The sequence below is a fragment of the Sceloporus occidentalis genome, unplaced genomic scaffold (assembly GCF_023333645.1).
Source record: "Sceloporus occidentalis isolate IW3139 unplaced genomic scaffold, rSceOcc1.0.p SCAF_3, whole genome shotgun sequence".
Lineage (NCBI taxonomy): Eukaryota > Metazoa > Chordata > Lepidosauria > Squamata > Phrynosomatidae > Sceloporus > Sceloporus occidentalis.
In genome coordinates, this window is record NW_028316983.1 from 144,849 (window position 1) to 159,915 (window position 15,067).

Below are 15,067 nucleotides of genomic sequence, written 5' to 3' on the forward strand. Positions count from 1 at the left end.
ACTAGACTGGAGGTTATTGGGAAGGTGCTGCCATCACCCATAATGATTTCATCTTATTCACGAGGAAACACATTCATCCCAGCACCAGCTCTGAAGGTTTGTATATTACACTAGGTAAAAGGCAGAATGGGGCAAACGCTGCCAGTGTACTGCTCAACCTCTGCCCAGCAGCCTCTCTGCCTGAGCTGAGCTGACTGAAGCAACTTCAAATGCAGTGCTGAAGTATCCCAGGACAGTGGTTCTATGGGACTGCATCCTCCATGCTGAGGCTGTCTGGACAGGTCTGGCTCAGGACGTCACAGCTACCATGGCAGACGCCATGTGGCAGAACACATCTGACACCTGTTTTTTGCTTTAAGGGGAATGAGGAACCATTTGGGCTGGTGAGTCCATAATCCCAGCATCATGGACAGATCACTTCTTTCTGAAGTTGGTAGAGGACCCTCCTTGTAGGGGTGGGCTTCAGTCTCACTATGGAAAAGGCCATCCATACAATCGCTCCTAAGCGCCCAGTCTAGTGTTGTGGAGCCAATAACTCACTTTCGTTTGCAGAAGGCCTAAAGGCAGCAAAGCAGGTGGGATGAAGGCCAGAGCATAGGTCACAGAGCCGACACAACAGAACGCTGGTAAAGACTTGTTACTGTGCCAATTATGCAGCAAGGAAAGAAATCTCACAATGCCTTGATTGATATCCTCAATGCGCTGCCCAGCTGTTACTCCAAGTGGTGTGATGCTTACTTGCATCAGGGCCAGAAAGTCAAGGACCTGAACCCTAGTTGCCTGCGGTGATAAATTTGCCAGATGCTTTTGAGGAGAAAGTCACTCATATTCACTCTAAATCTGACAGGACAGTCAGCTTGACCGCCATCCATCCTGGCTGGTACAACCCAGTGGAAGTGGATGCATCAGGTGGGTTCAGGGCATGATGCATGCCTCATTACATCAGGGCAGGGTGTCTTCTGCCATTGGAGAGGTTCTGGTGCGCACTCCTGAAGACGAAGACACCCTGACCGGTGACCTCTGGGCAAAGGAGTGCTACCCTTGAATCTTTCTAATCTCTCTGATAACCCTGCCTGTGATATCGTCTGGGAATGGCTTGACTGGACAGGAGTAGGAAGTACCGTGTTGCAGCGGATTTGCTCCTTGCTGGGTTGGCTCCAGATAATATCATGGGAGGATTCCTGATCAGCCACACAGGCATTAACCACGGCTCCCTCTTGTCCCACATGCTGTTCAACACCTACATGAACCCACTGGAGGAGGCCATGGAGGGATTTGGGGAGGGATGACACTGATGTGCTGATCACTCTTGGTTCTATTCCTCCTTTTAACTGGAATCATCTGAGGTTGTGCTGATGCCAGATCAGTGCCTGGAGGCTGTAATAAGCGGAGTGAGAGCCAGCAAAGTGAAGCTGAATGTGGCTGGTGCTTCTGCAGCCCAAGAACTGAGTAAGCCTCCCATCTCCCAAGGAAGCAGAGGCACCGCTCTGTCATACTCCTGGAGTCACCTTTGTTACCTGAGGCCCAGAACACTCAGGGACAGCTTCAACTGGTCTGGCGGCTAAGGCCTTTCCTGGGTAAGGATGACTTGGCCACAATAATCCACACAATGGCAGCTTCCTACAAGGGTTCCATGTGGGGCTGCTCTTGAAAACAACTGAGAAAATGCAGCAAGACTCCTGACCAGAACGCTATACAAAAATCATCACACACAAGTGCAATGGCTGCCAATAAGCTCTGGATTGAATTCAAGGCATTGGTGATGACAATTCAAAGGAGGGTTTCTCAAGCAGGATGTCCTGAAACTCCAGGGTTGCGTAGGAGATTATGATTGGGGGGAAACGTTTTTTGAACCATTAATCAATAATTTTTATACAGGAAGTTCACTGATGCCCTTGTAGACACCAGGACAGAGTGCCAACCACACCCTCTGGCAAAGCACCCATTCTCTGCTAGGATGCTCTGTCTCCCAGCGCATAGCTCTACCTCCTCTGAATACTGAATTACAACACTGGCTCCTGACTGAGGTGACTGGCCAACTCAGTGAAGACTGAAGGGCGATGGATCGCCCCGAGTGCCAGCCCACTGATCTGGTGTCCTGCTTTGGCTTTAAACCACAGGCCCACACCTCCCTCCATCCCAATTGCCACTGCCCAGACCTTGAAGAGAGGGAGAGAATCATACAATTGGAAGGACCCCAAGGGCCAACACCATTCTGCCATGCAGGAACTCCCAATTAAAGCACTCGCAACAGATGGACCAGATGAACTACATCCAAGGGTATTAAAAGAGCTGGCAAATGTAATATCGGAGCCATTGGCAATAATAGTCTTTGAGGACTCCTGGAGAAGAGAAGTCCCAGCAGAATGGAGGAGGGCAAACGTTGTCCCCAAAAAGGGGAAAAGAGGGTCCCAACAACCATCGTCCGGTTAGTCTGAGATCAATCCCAGGAAAGATTCTGGAGCAGATCATTAAACAGAGTCTGTGAACATCTAGAAAGCAATTCCATAATCACAAAAAGTCAACACGGGTTTCAGAGAAACAAGTCATGCCAGACAAATCTAATCTCTTTCTTTGATAAAATGACCATTTTGGTAGATGAAGGGAATGCTGTGGATGTAGTAGATCTTGATTTCAGGAAGGCCTTTGACAAGGTTTCCCATGACATTCTCGCAAACAAGCTTGTAAAATGTGGGCTAGACAAGGCAACTGTTACGTGGATTTGGAATTGGTTGACTGGCTGAACACAAAGGATGGTCAGCCATGGCTCCTTTTCATCCTGGAGATAATTGTTGGGATCCCCTTTTTGAAGATGGGGACAACGTTTGCCCTCCTCCATTCTGCTGGGACTCCTCCTCTTCTCCAGGAGTTTTCAAATATTGCCAATGGCTCCGATATGACATTTGCCAGTTCTTTTAGTACCCTTGGATGTAGTTCATCTGGTCCTGGAGACTTACATTCATTTAGATTAACCAGCTGTTCCTCTACTATCTCTTTACTTATTCTGTCCTCTGCTCCATTATCCTCAGGTTGAGCCCCTTTTCCTTTTCTGAGAAGACTGAGGCAAAGAAGGTGTTGAGTAATTCTGCCTTTCCTCTGTTAGCATTTTGCCATCTTCTCCATTCAGTGGCCCTACCGTTTCCTCCTTCTTCCTTTTGCTGCGGACATATCCAAAAAAGCCCTTTTTGTTGTTCTTAACCTCTCTAGCAATCCTGAGTTCATTCTGGGCTTTAGCTTTTCTGACTTTACCCTACACAGGCTAGCTATTTGTCTGAATTCCCCTTCGGTGAAAGTTCCTTAGTCTTCCATCCTGGTTTCTTGAGACAGCTCCCGTTTTTCTTTCTCACTGGAACTGTTTGAAATTGTGCCTTCAGTATCTCCCTTTTGAGAAACTCCCATCCATCCTGGACTCCCTTCTCTTTTACTAATCCTGACCATGGGATCAGAAGAAATGCCTCATGGTCCCAGCCTTAATGGAGAAGATGACATATTCTGAGACTGGCCTCCAAAAACTAGTCCATGTCAGGCTCATCCTAAACCACACTTTTTGAGACCAGATGCCAGGAACGGTGGTGCTAGGCTTTTGTGAACACAACCAGTTTCCAATGAAATAAAATAACTGACTTTGTGTGCATGTTTATGTGGAGAAAGAGCCCACAGCGATACACTCAAAAGGTTGCACCTAGACGTGGGGAGGACAGCTTTCTCCATCATGCCACTTTATTGCCTTCCCAGAAAGGTCTGCCTGGCGCTGCAGCAGAACAAGAGCAATGCAGGCCTGGTCGGCCAGGCCTCTCCTCAAGCCTCGCACCACCCGCCGCCTCCACCGCCATCGTCCCACGTCCGGCAACACTTGCCTCTCTGAGCTGCTGCAGCAGCCCTTCCAGCTTCCCTGGGGCCCTGCGGCTGAGGCCCTTGGCCCGCTCCGCCTCGTACTGCCGCTGGCTGTTGTCCTTCTGGACGCTGACGCTCAGAGACACACGCACCAGGCCAGTCATCAGCTTCATGGCTGGAGGGAGGGCACACAGCATGGGCTTTCCAGAGAGCGAATGCTCCTCCGGCCCCTCGCCCATCCATCCGTCCGGCCGCCTACCTACCTGCCAGGGTGCTGGTGTGGCGGAAGGCGCGCACTTGTGAATCAGACATGCTGGTCAGCAAGGCCACCAGGTTGTCCACTAGGTACTCATCATAGATGACGCCATGCTGGCCCTGGTGCACCAGCACGGCGATCAGCTCACAGAAGCCCACCCGGAATCGGCGCCATGCAGGCGTGTTCAGCGAGAGCGGGTACTCCGCTGACTCCTGCGGAAGAGACAGGGCAGGGGTCCACCAGGGACCTTCCTTCCCCTCCCTCCCAGGCACAGCCCCCCCACGCTACCCTCCTTTGGGTCCCAGCCGCCCCACTTGCCTCCTCAAAGGACTCCGTCAGCTGCTGGATGATCTCCGAGTTCTGGCAGTCCCTGAGCATCTGCACGGTCACCTCTCCTGGCACAAAGAGAGGGGGCAAGCACCAGTCTGGAGGGAGAGGGCGGGGGCCTCCGGGGCTCTGAGTTAGGTCCTCCAAGCCCCGCCTCCCTGACAGACCCTGCCCCATGAGGCTGGAGACCAGGAGGGTCCTGGGGAGAAGGGGTCTCCTCTGGGGGAGGCACTGGGGGGGGGGGTCTCCTGAGGGGCCTCCACGACAGACCCTGCCCCCTTGAGGCTGGAGACCAGGAGGCTCCTGGGGAGAAGGGGTCTCCTCTGGGGAAGGCACTGGGGGTCTCCTGAGGGGCCTCCAAGACAGACCCTGCCCCCTTGAGGCTGGAGACCAGGAGGGTCCTGGGGAGAAGGGGTCTCCTCTGAGGGAGGCTCTGGGGGGTCCCCTGAGAGGCCTCCAAGACAGACCCTGCCCCCTTGAGGCTGGAGACCAGGAGGGTCCTGGGGAGAAGGGGTCTCCTCTGAGGGAGGCTCTGGGGGGTCCCCTGAGGGGCCTCCAAGACAGACCCTGCCCCCTTGAGGCTGGAGACCAGGAGGGTCCTGGGGAGAAGGGGTCTCCTCTGGGGAAGGCACTGGGGGTCTCCTGAGGGGCCTCCAAGACAGACCCTGCCCCCTTGAGGCTGGAGACCAGGAGGGTCCTGGGGAGAAGGGGTCTCCTCTGGGGAAGGCTCTGGGGGGGTCCCCTGAGAGGCCTCCAAGACAGACCCTGCCCCCTTGAGGCTGGAGACCAGGAGGGTCCTGGGGAGAAGGGGTCTCCTCTGGGGAAGGCACTGGGGGGACTCCTGAGGGGCCTCCAAGACAGACCCTGCCCCCTTGAGGCTGGAGACCAGGAGGGTCCTGGGGAGAAGGGGTCTCCTCTGGGGGAGGCACTGGGGGGACTCCTGAGGGGCCTCCAAGACAGACCCTGCCCCCTCGGGGCTGGAGACCAGGAGGCCCTGGAGAGAAGGGGTCTCCTCTGGGGAAGGCTCTGGGGGGTCCCCTGAGGGGCCTCCAAGACAGACCCTGCCCCCTTGAGGCTGGAGACCAGGAGGGTCCTGGGGAGAAGGGGTCTCCTCTGGGGAAGGCACTGGGGGGACTCCTGAGGGGCCTCCAAGACAGACCCTGCCCCCTCGGGGCTGGAGACCAGGAGGCCCTGGAGAGAAGGGGTCTCCTCTGGGGAAGGCTCTGGGGGGTCCCCTGAGGGGCCTCCAAGACAGACCCTGCCCCCTTGAGGCTGGAGACCAGGAGGGTCCTAGGGAGAAGGGGTCTCCTCTGGGGGAGGCACTGGGGGGACTCCTGAGGGGCCTCCAAGACAGACCCTGCCCCCTTGAGGCTGGAGACCAGGAGGGTCCTGGGGAGAAGGGGTCTCCTCTGGGGAAGGCACTGGGGGGGACTCCTGAGGGGCCTCCAAGACAGACCCTGCCCCCTTGAGGCTGGAGACCAGGAGGGTCCTGGGGAGAAGGGGTCTCCTCTGGGGAAGGCACTGGGGGGACTCCTGAGGGGCCTCCAAGACAGACCCTGCCCCCTTGAGGCTGGAGACCAGAAGGGTCCTGGGGAGAAGGGGTCTCCTCTGGGGAAGGCACTGGGGGGACTCCTGAGGGGCCTCCAAGACAGACCCTGCCCCCTTGAGGCTGGAGACCAGGAGGGTCCTGGGGAGAAGGGGTCTCCTCTGGGGAAGGCACTGGGGGGACTCCTGAGGGGCCTCCAAGACAGACCCTGCCCCCTTGAGGCTGGAGACCAGGAGGGTCCTGGGGAGAAGGGGTCTCCTCTGGGGAAGGCACTGGGGGGACTCCTGAGGGGCCTCCAAGACAGACCCTGCCCCCTCGGGGCTGGAGACCAGGAGGCCCTGGAGAGAAGGGGTCTCCTCTGGGGAAGGCTCTGGGGGGTCCCCTGAGGGGCCTCCAAGACAGACCCTGCCCCCTTGAGGCTGGAGACCAGGAGGGTCCTGGGGAGAAGGGGTCTTCTCTGGGGGAGGCACTGGGGGGACTCCTGAGGGGCCTCCAAGACAGACCCTGCCCCCTTGAGGCTGGAGACCAGGAGGCCCTGGAGAGAAGGGGTCTCCTCTGAGGGAGGCACTGGGGGGACTCCTGAGGGGCCTCCAAGACAGACCCTGCCCCCTTGAGGCTGGAGACCAGGAGGGTCCTGGGGAGAAGGGGTCTCCTCTGGGGAAGGCACTGGGGGGACTCCTGAGGGGCCTCCAAGACAGACCCTGCCCCCTTGAGGCTGGAGACCAGGAGGGTCCTGGGGAGAAGGGGTCTCCTCTGGGGAAGGCACTGGGGGGACTCCTGAGGGGCCTCCAAGACAGACCCTGCCCCCTTGAGGCTGGAGACCAGGAGGGTCCTGGGGAGAAGGGGTCTCCTCTGGGGAAGGCACTGGGGGGACTCCTGAGGGGCCTCTAAGACAGACCCTGCCCCCTTGAGGCTGGAGACCAGGAGGGTCCTGGGGAGAAGGGGTCTCCTCTGGGGAAGGCACTGGGGGGACTCCTGAGGGGCCTCCAAGACAGACCCTGCCCCCTTGAGGCTGGAGACCAGGAGGGTCCTGGGGAGAAGGGGTCTCCTCTGGGGAAGGCACTGGGGGGACTCCTGAGGGGCCTCCAAGACAGACCCTGCCCCCTCGGGGCTGGAGACCAGGAGGCCCTGGAGAGAAGGGGTCTCCTCTGGGGAAGGCTCTGGGGGGTCCCCTGAGGGCCCTCCAAGACAGACCCTGCCCCCTTGAGGCTGGAGACCAGGAGGCCCTGGAGAGAAGGGGTCTCCTCTGAGGGAGGCACTGGGGGGACTCCTGAGGGGCCTCCAAGACAGACCCTGCCCCCTTGAGGCTGGAGACCAGGAGGGTCCTGGGGAGAAGGGGTCTTCTCTGGGGGAGGCACTGGGGGGACTCCTGAGGGGCCTCCAAGACAGACCCTGCCCCCTTGAGGCTGGAGACCAGGAGGGTCCTGGGGAGAAGGGGTCTTCTCTGAGGGAGGCACTGGGGGGACTCCTGAGGGGCCTCCAAGACAGACCCTGCCCCCTTGAGGCTGGAGACCAGGAGGGTCCTGGAGAGAAGGGGTCTCCTCTGAGGGAGGCACTGGGGGGACTCCTGAGGGGCCTCCAAGACAGACCCTGCCCCCTTGAGGCTGGAGACCAGGAGGGTCCTGGGGAGAAGGGGTCTCCTCTGGGGGAGGCACTGGGGGGACTCCTGAGGGGCCTCCAAGACAGACCCTGCCCCCTTGAGGCTGGAGACCAGGAGGGTCCTAGGGAGAAGGGGTCTCCTCTGAGGGAGGCACTGGGGGGACTCCTGAGGGGCCTCCAAGACAGACCCTGCCCCCTTGAGGCTGGAGACCAGGAGGGTCCTGGGGAGAAGGGGTCTCCTCTGGGGAAGGCACTGGGGGGACTCCTGAGGGGCCTCCAAGACAGACCCTGCCCCCTTGAGGCTGGAGACCAGGAGGGTCCTGGGGAGAAGGGGTCTCCTCTGGGGAAGGCACTGGGGGGACTCCTGAGGGGCCTCCAAGACAGACCCTGCCCCCTTGAGGCTGGAGACCAGGAGGGTCCTGGGGAGAAGGGGTCTCCTCTGGGGAAGGCACTGGGGGGACTCCTGAGGGGCCTCTAAGACAGACCCTGCCCCCTTGAGGCTGGAGACCAGGAGGGTCCTGGGGAGAAGGGGTCTCCTCTGGGGAAGGCACTGGGGGGACTCCTGAGGGGCCTCCAAGACAGACCCTGCCCCCTTGAGGCTGGAGACCAGGAGGGTCCTGGGGAGAAGGGGTCTCCTCTGGGGAAGGCACTGGGGGGACTCCTGAGGGGCCTCCAAGACAGACCCTGCCCCCTCGGGGCTGGAGACCAGGAGGCCCTGGAGAGAAGGGGTCTCCTCTGGGGAAGGCTCTGGGGGGTCCCCTGAGGGCCCTCCAAGACAGACCCTGCCCCCTTGAGGCTGGAGACCAGGAGGCCCTGGAGAGAAGGGGTCTCCTCTGAGGGAGGCACTGGGGGGACTCCTGAGGGGCCTCCAAGACAGACCCTGCCCCCTTGAGGCTGGAGACCAGGAGGGTCCTGGGGAGAAGGGGTCTTCTCTGGGGGAGGCACTGGGGGGACTCCTGAGGGGCCTCCAAGACAGACCCTGCCCCCTTGAGGCTGGAGACCAGGAGGGTCCTGGGGAGAAGGGGTCTTCTCTGAGGGAGGCACTGGGGGGACTCCTGAGGGGCCTCCAAGACAGACCCTGCCCCCTTGAGGCTGGAGACCAGGAGGGTCCTGGAGAGAAGGGGTCTCCTCTGAGGGAGGCACTGGGGGGACTCCTGAGGGGCCTCCAAGACAGACCCTGCCCCCTTGAGGCTGGAGACCAGGAGGGTCCTGGGGAGAAGGGGTCTCCTCTGGGGGAGGCACTGGGGGGACTCCTGAGGGGCCTCCAAGACAGACCCTGCCCCCTTGAGGCTGGAGACCAGGAGGGTCCTAGGGAGAAGGGGTCTTCTCTGGGGGAGGCACTGGGGGGACTCCTGAGGGGCCTCCAAGACAGACCCTGCCCCCTTGAGGCTGGAGACCAGGAGGGTCCTGGGGAGAAGGGGTCTCCTCTGGGGAAGGCACTGGGGGGACTCCTGAGGGGCCTCCAATACAGACCCTGCCCCCTTGAGGCTGGAGACCAGGAGGGTCCTGGGGAGAAGGGGTCTCCTCTGGGGAAGGCACTGGGGGGTCCCCTGAGGGGCCTCCAAGACAGACCCTGCCCCCTCGAGGCTAGAGACCAGGAGGGTCCTGGGGAGAAGGGGTCTTCTCTGGGGGAGGCACTGGGGGGACTCCTGAGGGGCCTCCAAGACAGACCCTGCCCCCTTGAGGCTGGAGACCAGGAGGGTCCTGGGGAGAAGGGGTCTTCTCTGGGGGAGGCACTGGGGGGACTCCTGAGGGGCCTCCAAGACAGACCCTGCCCCCTTGAGGCTGGAGACCAGGAGGGTCCTGGGGAGAAGGGGTCTCCTCTGGGGAAGGCACTGGGGGGACTCCTGAGGGGCCTCCAAGACAGACCCTGCCCCCTCGGGGCTGGAGACCAGGAGGCCCTGGAGAGAAGGGGTCTCCTCTGGGGAAGGCTCTGGGGGGTCCCCTGAGGGGCCTCCAAGACAGACCCTGCCCCCTTGAGGCTGGAGACCAGGAGGGTCCTGGGGAGAAGGGGTCTTCTCTGGGGGAGGCACTGGGGGGACTCCTGAGGGGCCTCCAAGACAGACCCTGCCCCCTTGAGGCTGGAGACCAGGAGGGTCCTGGGGAGAAGGGGTCTTCTCTGGGGGAGGCACTGGGGGGACTCCTGAGGGGCCTCCAAGACAGACCCTGCCCCCTTGAGGCTGGAGACCAGGAGGGTCCTGGGGAGAAGGGGTCTTCTCTGGGGGAGGCACTGGGGGGACTCCTGAGGGGCCTCCAAGACAGACCCTGCCCCCTTGAGGCTGGAGACCAGGAGGGTCCTGGAGAGAAGGGGTCTCCTCTGAGGGAGGCACTGGGGGGACTCCTGAGGGGCCTCCAAGACAGACCCTGCCCCCTTGAGGCTGGAGACCAGGAGGGTCCTGGGGAGAAGGGGTCTCCTCTGGGGGAGGCACTGGGGGGACTCCTGAGGGGCCTCCAAGACAGACCCTGCCCCCTTGAGGCTGGAGACCAGGAGGGTCCTAGGGAGAAGGGGTCTTCTCTGGGGGAGGCACTGGGGGGACTCCTGAGGGGCCTCCAAGACAGACCCTGCCCCCTTGAGGCTGGAGACCAGGAGGGTCCTAGGGAGAAGGGGTCTCCTCTGGGGGAGGCACTGGGGGGTCCCCTGAGGGGCCTCCAAGACAGACCCTGCCCCCTTGAGGCTGGAGACCAGGAGGGTCCTAGGGAGAAGGGGTCTCCTCTGGGGGAGGCACTGGGGGGACTCCTGAGGGGCCTCCAAGACAGACCCTGCCCCCTTGAGGCTGGAGACCAGGAGGGTCCTGGGGAGAAGGGGTCTCCTCTGAGGGAGGCACTGGGGGGACTCCTGAGGGGCCTCCAAGACAGACCCTGCCCCCTTGAGGCTGGAGACCAGGAGGGTCCTGGGGAGAAGGGGTCTCCTCTGGGGGAGGCACTGGGGGGACTCCTGAGGGGCCTCCAAGACAGACCCTGCCCCCTTGAGGCTGGAGACCAGGAGGGTCCTAGGGAGAAGGGGTCTTCTCTGGGGGAGGCACTGGGGGGACTCCTGAGGGGCCTCCAAGACAGACCCTGCCCCCTTGAGGCTGGAGACCAGGAGGGTCCTAGGGAGAAGGGGTCTCCTCTGGGGGAGGCACTGGGGGGTCCCCTGAGGGGCCTCCAAGACAGACCCTGCCCCCTTGAGGCTGGAGACCAGGAGGGTCCTAGGGAGAAGGGGTCTCCTCTGGGGGAGGCACTGGGGGGACTCCTGAGGGGCCTCCAAGACAGACCCTGCCCCCTTGAGGCTGGAGACCAGGAGGGTCCTGGGGAGAAGGGGTCTCCTCTGAGGGAGGCACTGGGGGGACTCCTGAGGGGCCTCCAAGACAGACCCTGCCCCCTTGAGGCTGGAGACCAGGAGGGTCCTGGGGAGAAGGGGTCTCCTCTGGGGGAGGCACTGGGGGGACTCCTGAGGGGCCTCCAAGACAGACCCTGCCCCCTTGAGGCTGGAGACCAGGAGGGTCCTGGAGAGAAGGGGTCTCCTCTGAGGGAGGCACTGGGGGGTCCCCTGAGGGGCCTCCAAGACAGACCCTGCCCCCTTGAGGCTGGAGACCAGGAGGCCCTGGGGAGAAGGGGTCTCCTCTGGGGAAGGCACTGGGGGGACTCCTGAGGGGCCTCCAAGACAGACCCTGCCCCCTTGAGGCTGGAGACCAGGAGGGTCCTGGAGAGAAGGGGTCTCCTCTGAGGGAGGCACTGGGGGGTCCCCTGAGGGGCCTCCAAGACAGACCCTGCCCCCATGAGGCTGGAGACCAGGAGGGTCCTGGGGAGAAGGGGTCTCCTCTGAGGGAGGCACTGGGGGGTCCCCTGAGGGGCCTCCAAGACAGACCCTGCCCCTCGGGGCTGGAGACCAGGAGGGTCCTGGGGAGAAGGGGTCTCCTCTGGGGGAGGCACTGGGGTTCTCCTGTGGGGCTCCAAGCCCTTTCCCCGGAGGAGGGCGCTGGGAGAAGGGCCCTGCCCTCACCTCTGCAGCCGCAGGAGCGGACGAGGAAGCGGAGCAGCTGCAGGAACCCGGCCTCGCGGTCCTTCCGGTAGCCCTCCAGCCAGTCCTCCACCACCGACTGTCCGCAAGGAAAGAAGGCAGGCAGGCGGGGCGGTGAGGCCGGGGAAGGGGCCTCGGGGGCGGCCCTTCCTCCTCCTCCTCCTCCTCCTCCCGAGGGCTCTCACCTCCGTGGCGCTGCGCCCCCCGACCACCGCCGCGAAGAGCCATCCTCCGCCGCCCCCCTCTTCCTCCTCCTCTTGCTGCTGCTGCTGCTTCCTCCGACGGAGCCTCTTCGGCGCCTGGGAGAGAAGAAGGAGGAGGAGGAGGAGGAGAGGAGGAGTGGGTCCCTCCGCGGCTCCCCTCCCGGCCTCGCTGCTGCCTGCCTTCTCCCTCCCTCCCTCCCTCTCTCGCTCTCTACCGGGGCCTCCTCGTCTCTGGCGGCGGGGCCTCGTCCTCCTCTTGACCTGGGCCTTGGCGCCGCTCTCTTCTTCCCGGGGAGCAGCGTGGCCTCGAAGTCGCTGCCGGAGTCGGGCCCCTCTCCTCCTCCTTCCGCCTCCGAGGAGGAGGAGGAGGAGGCCGGGCGACCCTGGCGGCTCCGCAGCACCGGCCCCGAGCGCGAAGAAGAAGGCGAGGCGGCGGCGGCGGCGGCCATGGCTGCGTCCTTCTCCCTCAGAGGCGCGCCTGGCTCCGCTGGGCGGGAAACGAGGCCCTTGCCGCCTCGCGCATGCGCAGACGGCCCCGCGCTCCTCGCGGGGGATGCCGGGAAGCCGAGTCCCTCCGAGGGCCTTCTCCGCCCGGAGCGCCGCGACTCGGCCGCACGAAGGACTACAAGCCCCAGAGGCACCTCGCAGCAGCAGCAGCAAGAGGAGGAGGAGGAGGAGGAGGAGGAGGCCAGGGCTGCGGCTGCGCTGGCGGTCAGGGCGGGAAAGGGCTGCCTGCTGAGCCGAGAGGGAGGCGGCGGCGGTGGTGGCTGTGCCCGGCGCCTCGGCCTCCTCGTCCTCCTCCTCCTCGGGGTCCTCGCTCTCCGTGGCCCCTTCCTTCCCCGGCCCTCCTTCGCGGGGGCCGTGGCCATAATTGGGCCCTGGGTCGCAGCGCCTTCCCCTGCTCCTGGAGCTTCCCCAAACGGGGCTCAGGGCTGCCAGAATGGCCCACTAAAACCAGGGACAAAAACCAGTGGAAGAGATTCTAGGCCAAACTGTAGGACAAAACTCAGCCCGAAATGTAGGACCTGTGAGGAAAATGGAGGACCTGACATGTCCTACCTTTCGGGCTGAGTTTTGTCCTGCCCTTGTCCTACATTTTGCCCCTGGTTTAAGCGGACAATTCCGTCTTTCCTGCGGCGCTGCCATGCCTTGCTTCCAGACACCCCCCGGCCCTCCTTTCCCTGTCAGCAAAGGCCCAGGGCCCCCGGCTGCTCCCCAGGAAGGAGCTCCCTTTGGTGCCCGCTTCCTGGCACTTGGGGCCAAAACGAAAAGCACAGATACTGGATCATAGAGATCATGGGGGCACCTGCCTCAAGGAGAGGGAGCCCAAGTTGAACATGAGTCAAGAGTGTGATGCGGCAGCCAAAAAGGCCAATGCGGTTCTAGGCTGCATCAAGGGAAGTCGTAGTGCCCTCTCTTCTGCTCTGGTCAGCCCCAGTTCTGGGCAAAACAATTCCAAAAGGATGTGGAGAAACTGGAGCCATGGGTCCAGAGGAAGGCCACTCACACGGCGAAGGCTCTGGAAACCATGAAGCCCTTTGAAGAGAGACTTAGGGAGCTGCTGGGGGTGTTTAGCCTGGAGAAGAGAAGGTTAAGAGGGGATATGATGATAGCCCTGTTTAAAGACTTGAAGGGATGCCATATTGAGGAGGGAGCAAGCATGTTTTCTGCTGCTCCAGAGAACAGGACCCAAGGGAGCAATGGATGCAAGCTCCAGCAAAAGAGATTCCAGCTCAACATTAGGAGGAACTTCCTGAGAGTAAGGGCTGTTGGACTGGGAAAAACATTGCTCCCTCAATGGAGTTTGGTGGAGTCTCCTCCTTTGGAAGCTGTTTTTAAGCAGAGGCTGGATGGCCATCTGTCAATGGGAATGCTTTGATGGAGAGTTCCTGCATGGCAGAAGAAAGGGCTTGGACTGGATCAGGGCCCTTCTTGGGGTCTCTTCCAACTCTTCTATGATTCGGTGGTTCTCCATTGGTGCCATCCCTCAAACGGAACAAGAAGGGCAGGAGCCGATGTTGAGAACGGGAGCAGCGCCCTCCATTTGCCCAGAGGCTTGCCTTCCGGCGGTGTTTCTGGCAGGCCCTTTCTCACTAGGATGGCTGCTGGGGAAGGCTTTGGTACCCGCCACACAGTCATTTCTCTTTTTCTATTCCAGCTCAGACTGAGGCTGGAGTGTTTGCCCCTCTGGCCTTGCTAACGTGGCATCCATGGGGTCATTCTCTCATCCTGTTTGGTTACAGGACTCTCTTGCACAATGGCTGACCAAAGCATGCCTCTCCCATCCAGCATCATGGATGGTGGGCAACTGGAGTGTCCAGAGGCCCAGGCTGCGCTGCCGCACTGTGAAGCCCCTCCAAGGCCTGGGCTCCAGAAGAGGTTTGGGGCAGAGAGAGCTGGCCTGGTTCTCCTCAGTCACAGGCCCTGCTCTTGCCTGGTGCACATCTGTCTCAGGTTGGGCATCCGTCCAATAAAGCCGGCACCTTCTTGGAAATGCATGCCTCAAGGCAATTGCCATGGGCTCTTGGCTCTCTTGAGAGAAGGGGTTCCACCAGATGCCAGGGCTTTGTGGTGGAGACAGCAGGGAAAACCTCCCCCTTGCCAGCACAAAGAAGAGGCTGAGAGGCTTTTTACGATGCCCTTCCTCTCCTCACGAGGGACCCACCACCCTCCGCAAGTGAGGGCTCCCTCTCCATTGCGGCAGAATTGCTGCCTTGGGAAGAAACGGTGGGGAAGCAACAGCAGTTGCCGTATTTGGGCTGGAGGCAGGAGAAGGAACCCTGGCATTGCAGGCAACTCAGGCCATGGCAGCATCTGGGCCAGCCAGGGATGGCGTCATACGATGCCCCCCTTGCGTGTGCCCCCCATGCCCCTCTCTTTCTGGCTTTCTCTGTGGCCTGAGGGAAAGGGCTCGCCTCCGTTCACCTTGGCCAGGTCCAAGGAGGGGGCCGTGGGCACCAGCTGGGAGGGCTTTGTGGGAGCATGGCAAATTAGCAGAGCAGGAGGCTAGCAGTGGCAATCTCTGTCTCTTATGGGAGCTGGTGGGCCACCAAGTTACCTGCCGCTTGCTGAGGTAGGGCTCTTGCCCTCCAGTCCTGCCAGTGGAGCAACTGGTTTGTTCACTGCGGGAGCGCAAGGCTGGGCTGCATGAACCTCCAGTCTTCTGGCTCTTCTGGTGTTCTTATGTTCGTCTGTGACTTAGAGCGGCCCCTTGGATTCCACAGGGCTTGCTTTCTAAGGCAAGGAAGACTCAGAGATGGTTCTGGAATAGAGACTACAGCACCTGGTATGGGTTGGTGATC

The 15,067-nt window shown here is 61.3% G+C and overlaps 1 protein-coding gene across 5 annotated transcripts in view; it reads right to left on the bottom strand.

The window, feature by feature from the left end:
• The window catches only part of STAG3 (STAG3 cohesin complex component), a 47,984-nt gene extending 35,746 nt beyond the window's left edge, over positions 1 to 12,238 (bottom strand). For all 5 annotated transcript variants that reach the window (XM_089513345.1, XM_089513344.1, XM_089513343.1 and 2 more), the window contains exons 1-6: positions 11,981 to 12,238; positions 11,748 to 11,861; positions 11,545 to 11,641; positions 4,409 to 4,485; positions 4,098 to 4,302; positions 3,858 to 4,009 (exon numbers count right to left, since the gene is read on the bottom strand). In XM_089513345.1, the coding sequence (XP_089369471.1) occupies positions 3,858 to 4,009; positions 4,098 to 4,302; positions 4,409 to 4,485; positions 11,545 to 11,641; positions 11,748 to 11,861; positions 11,981 to 12,214 (879 nt within the window). In that variant the 5' untranslated portion in view covers positions 12,215 to 12,238. The remainder of the gene's footprint in view (positions 1 to 3,857; positions 4,010 to 4,097; positions 4,303 to 4,408; positions 4,486 to 11,544; positions 11,642 to 11,747; positions 11,862 to 11,980) is intronic.
• Between the last annotated feature and the right edge of the window lie 2,829 nt (positions 12,239 to 15,067).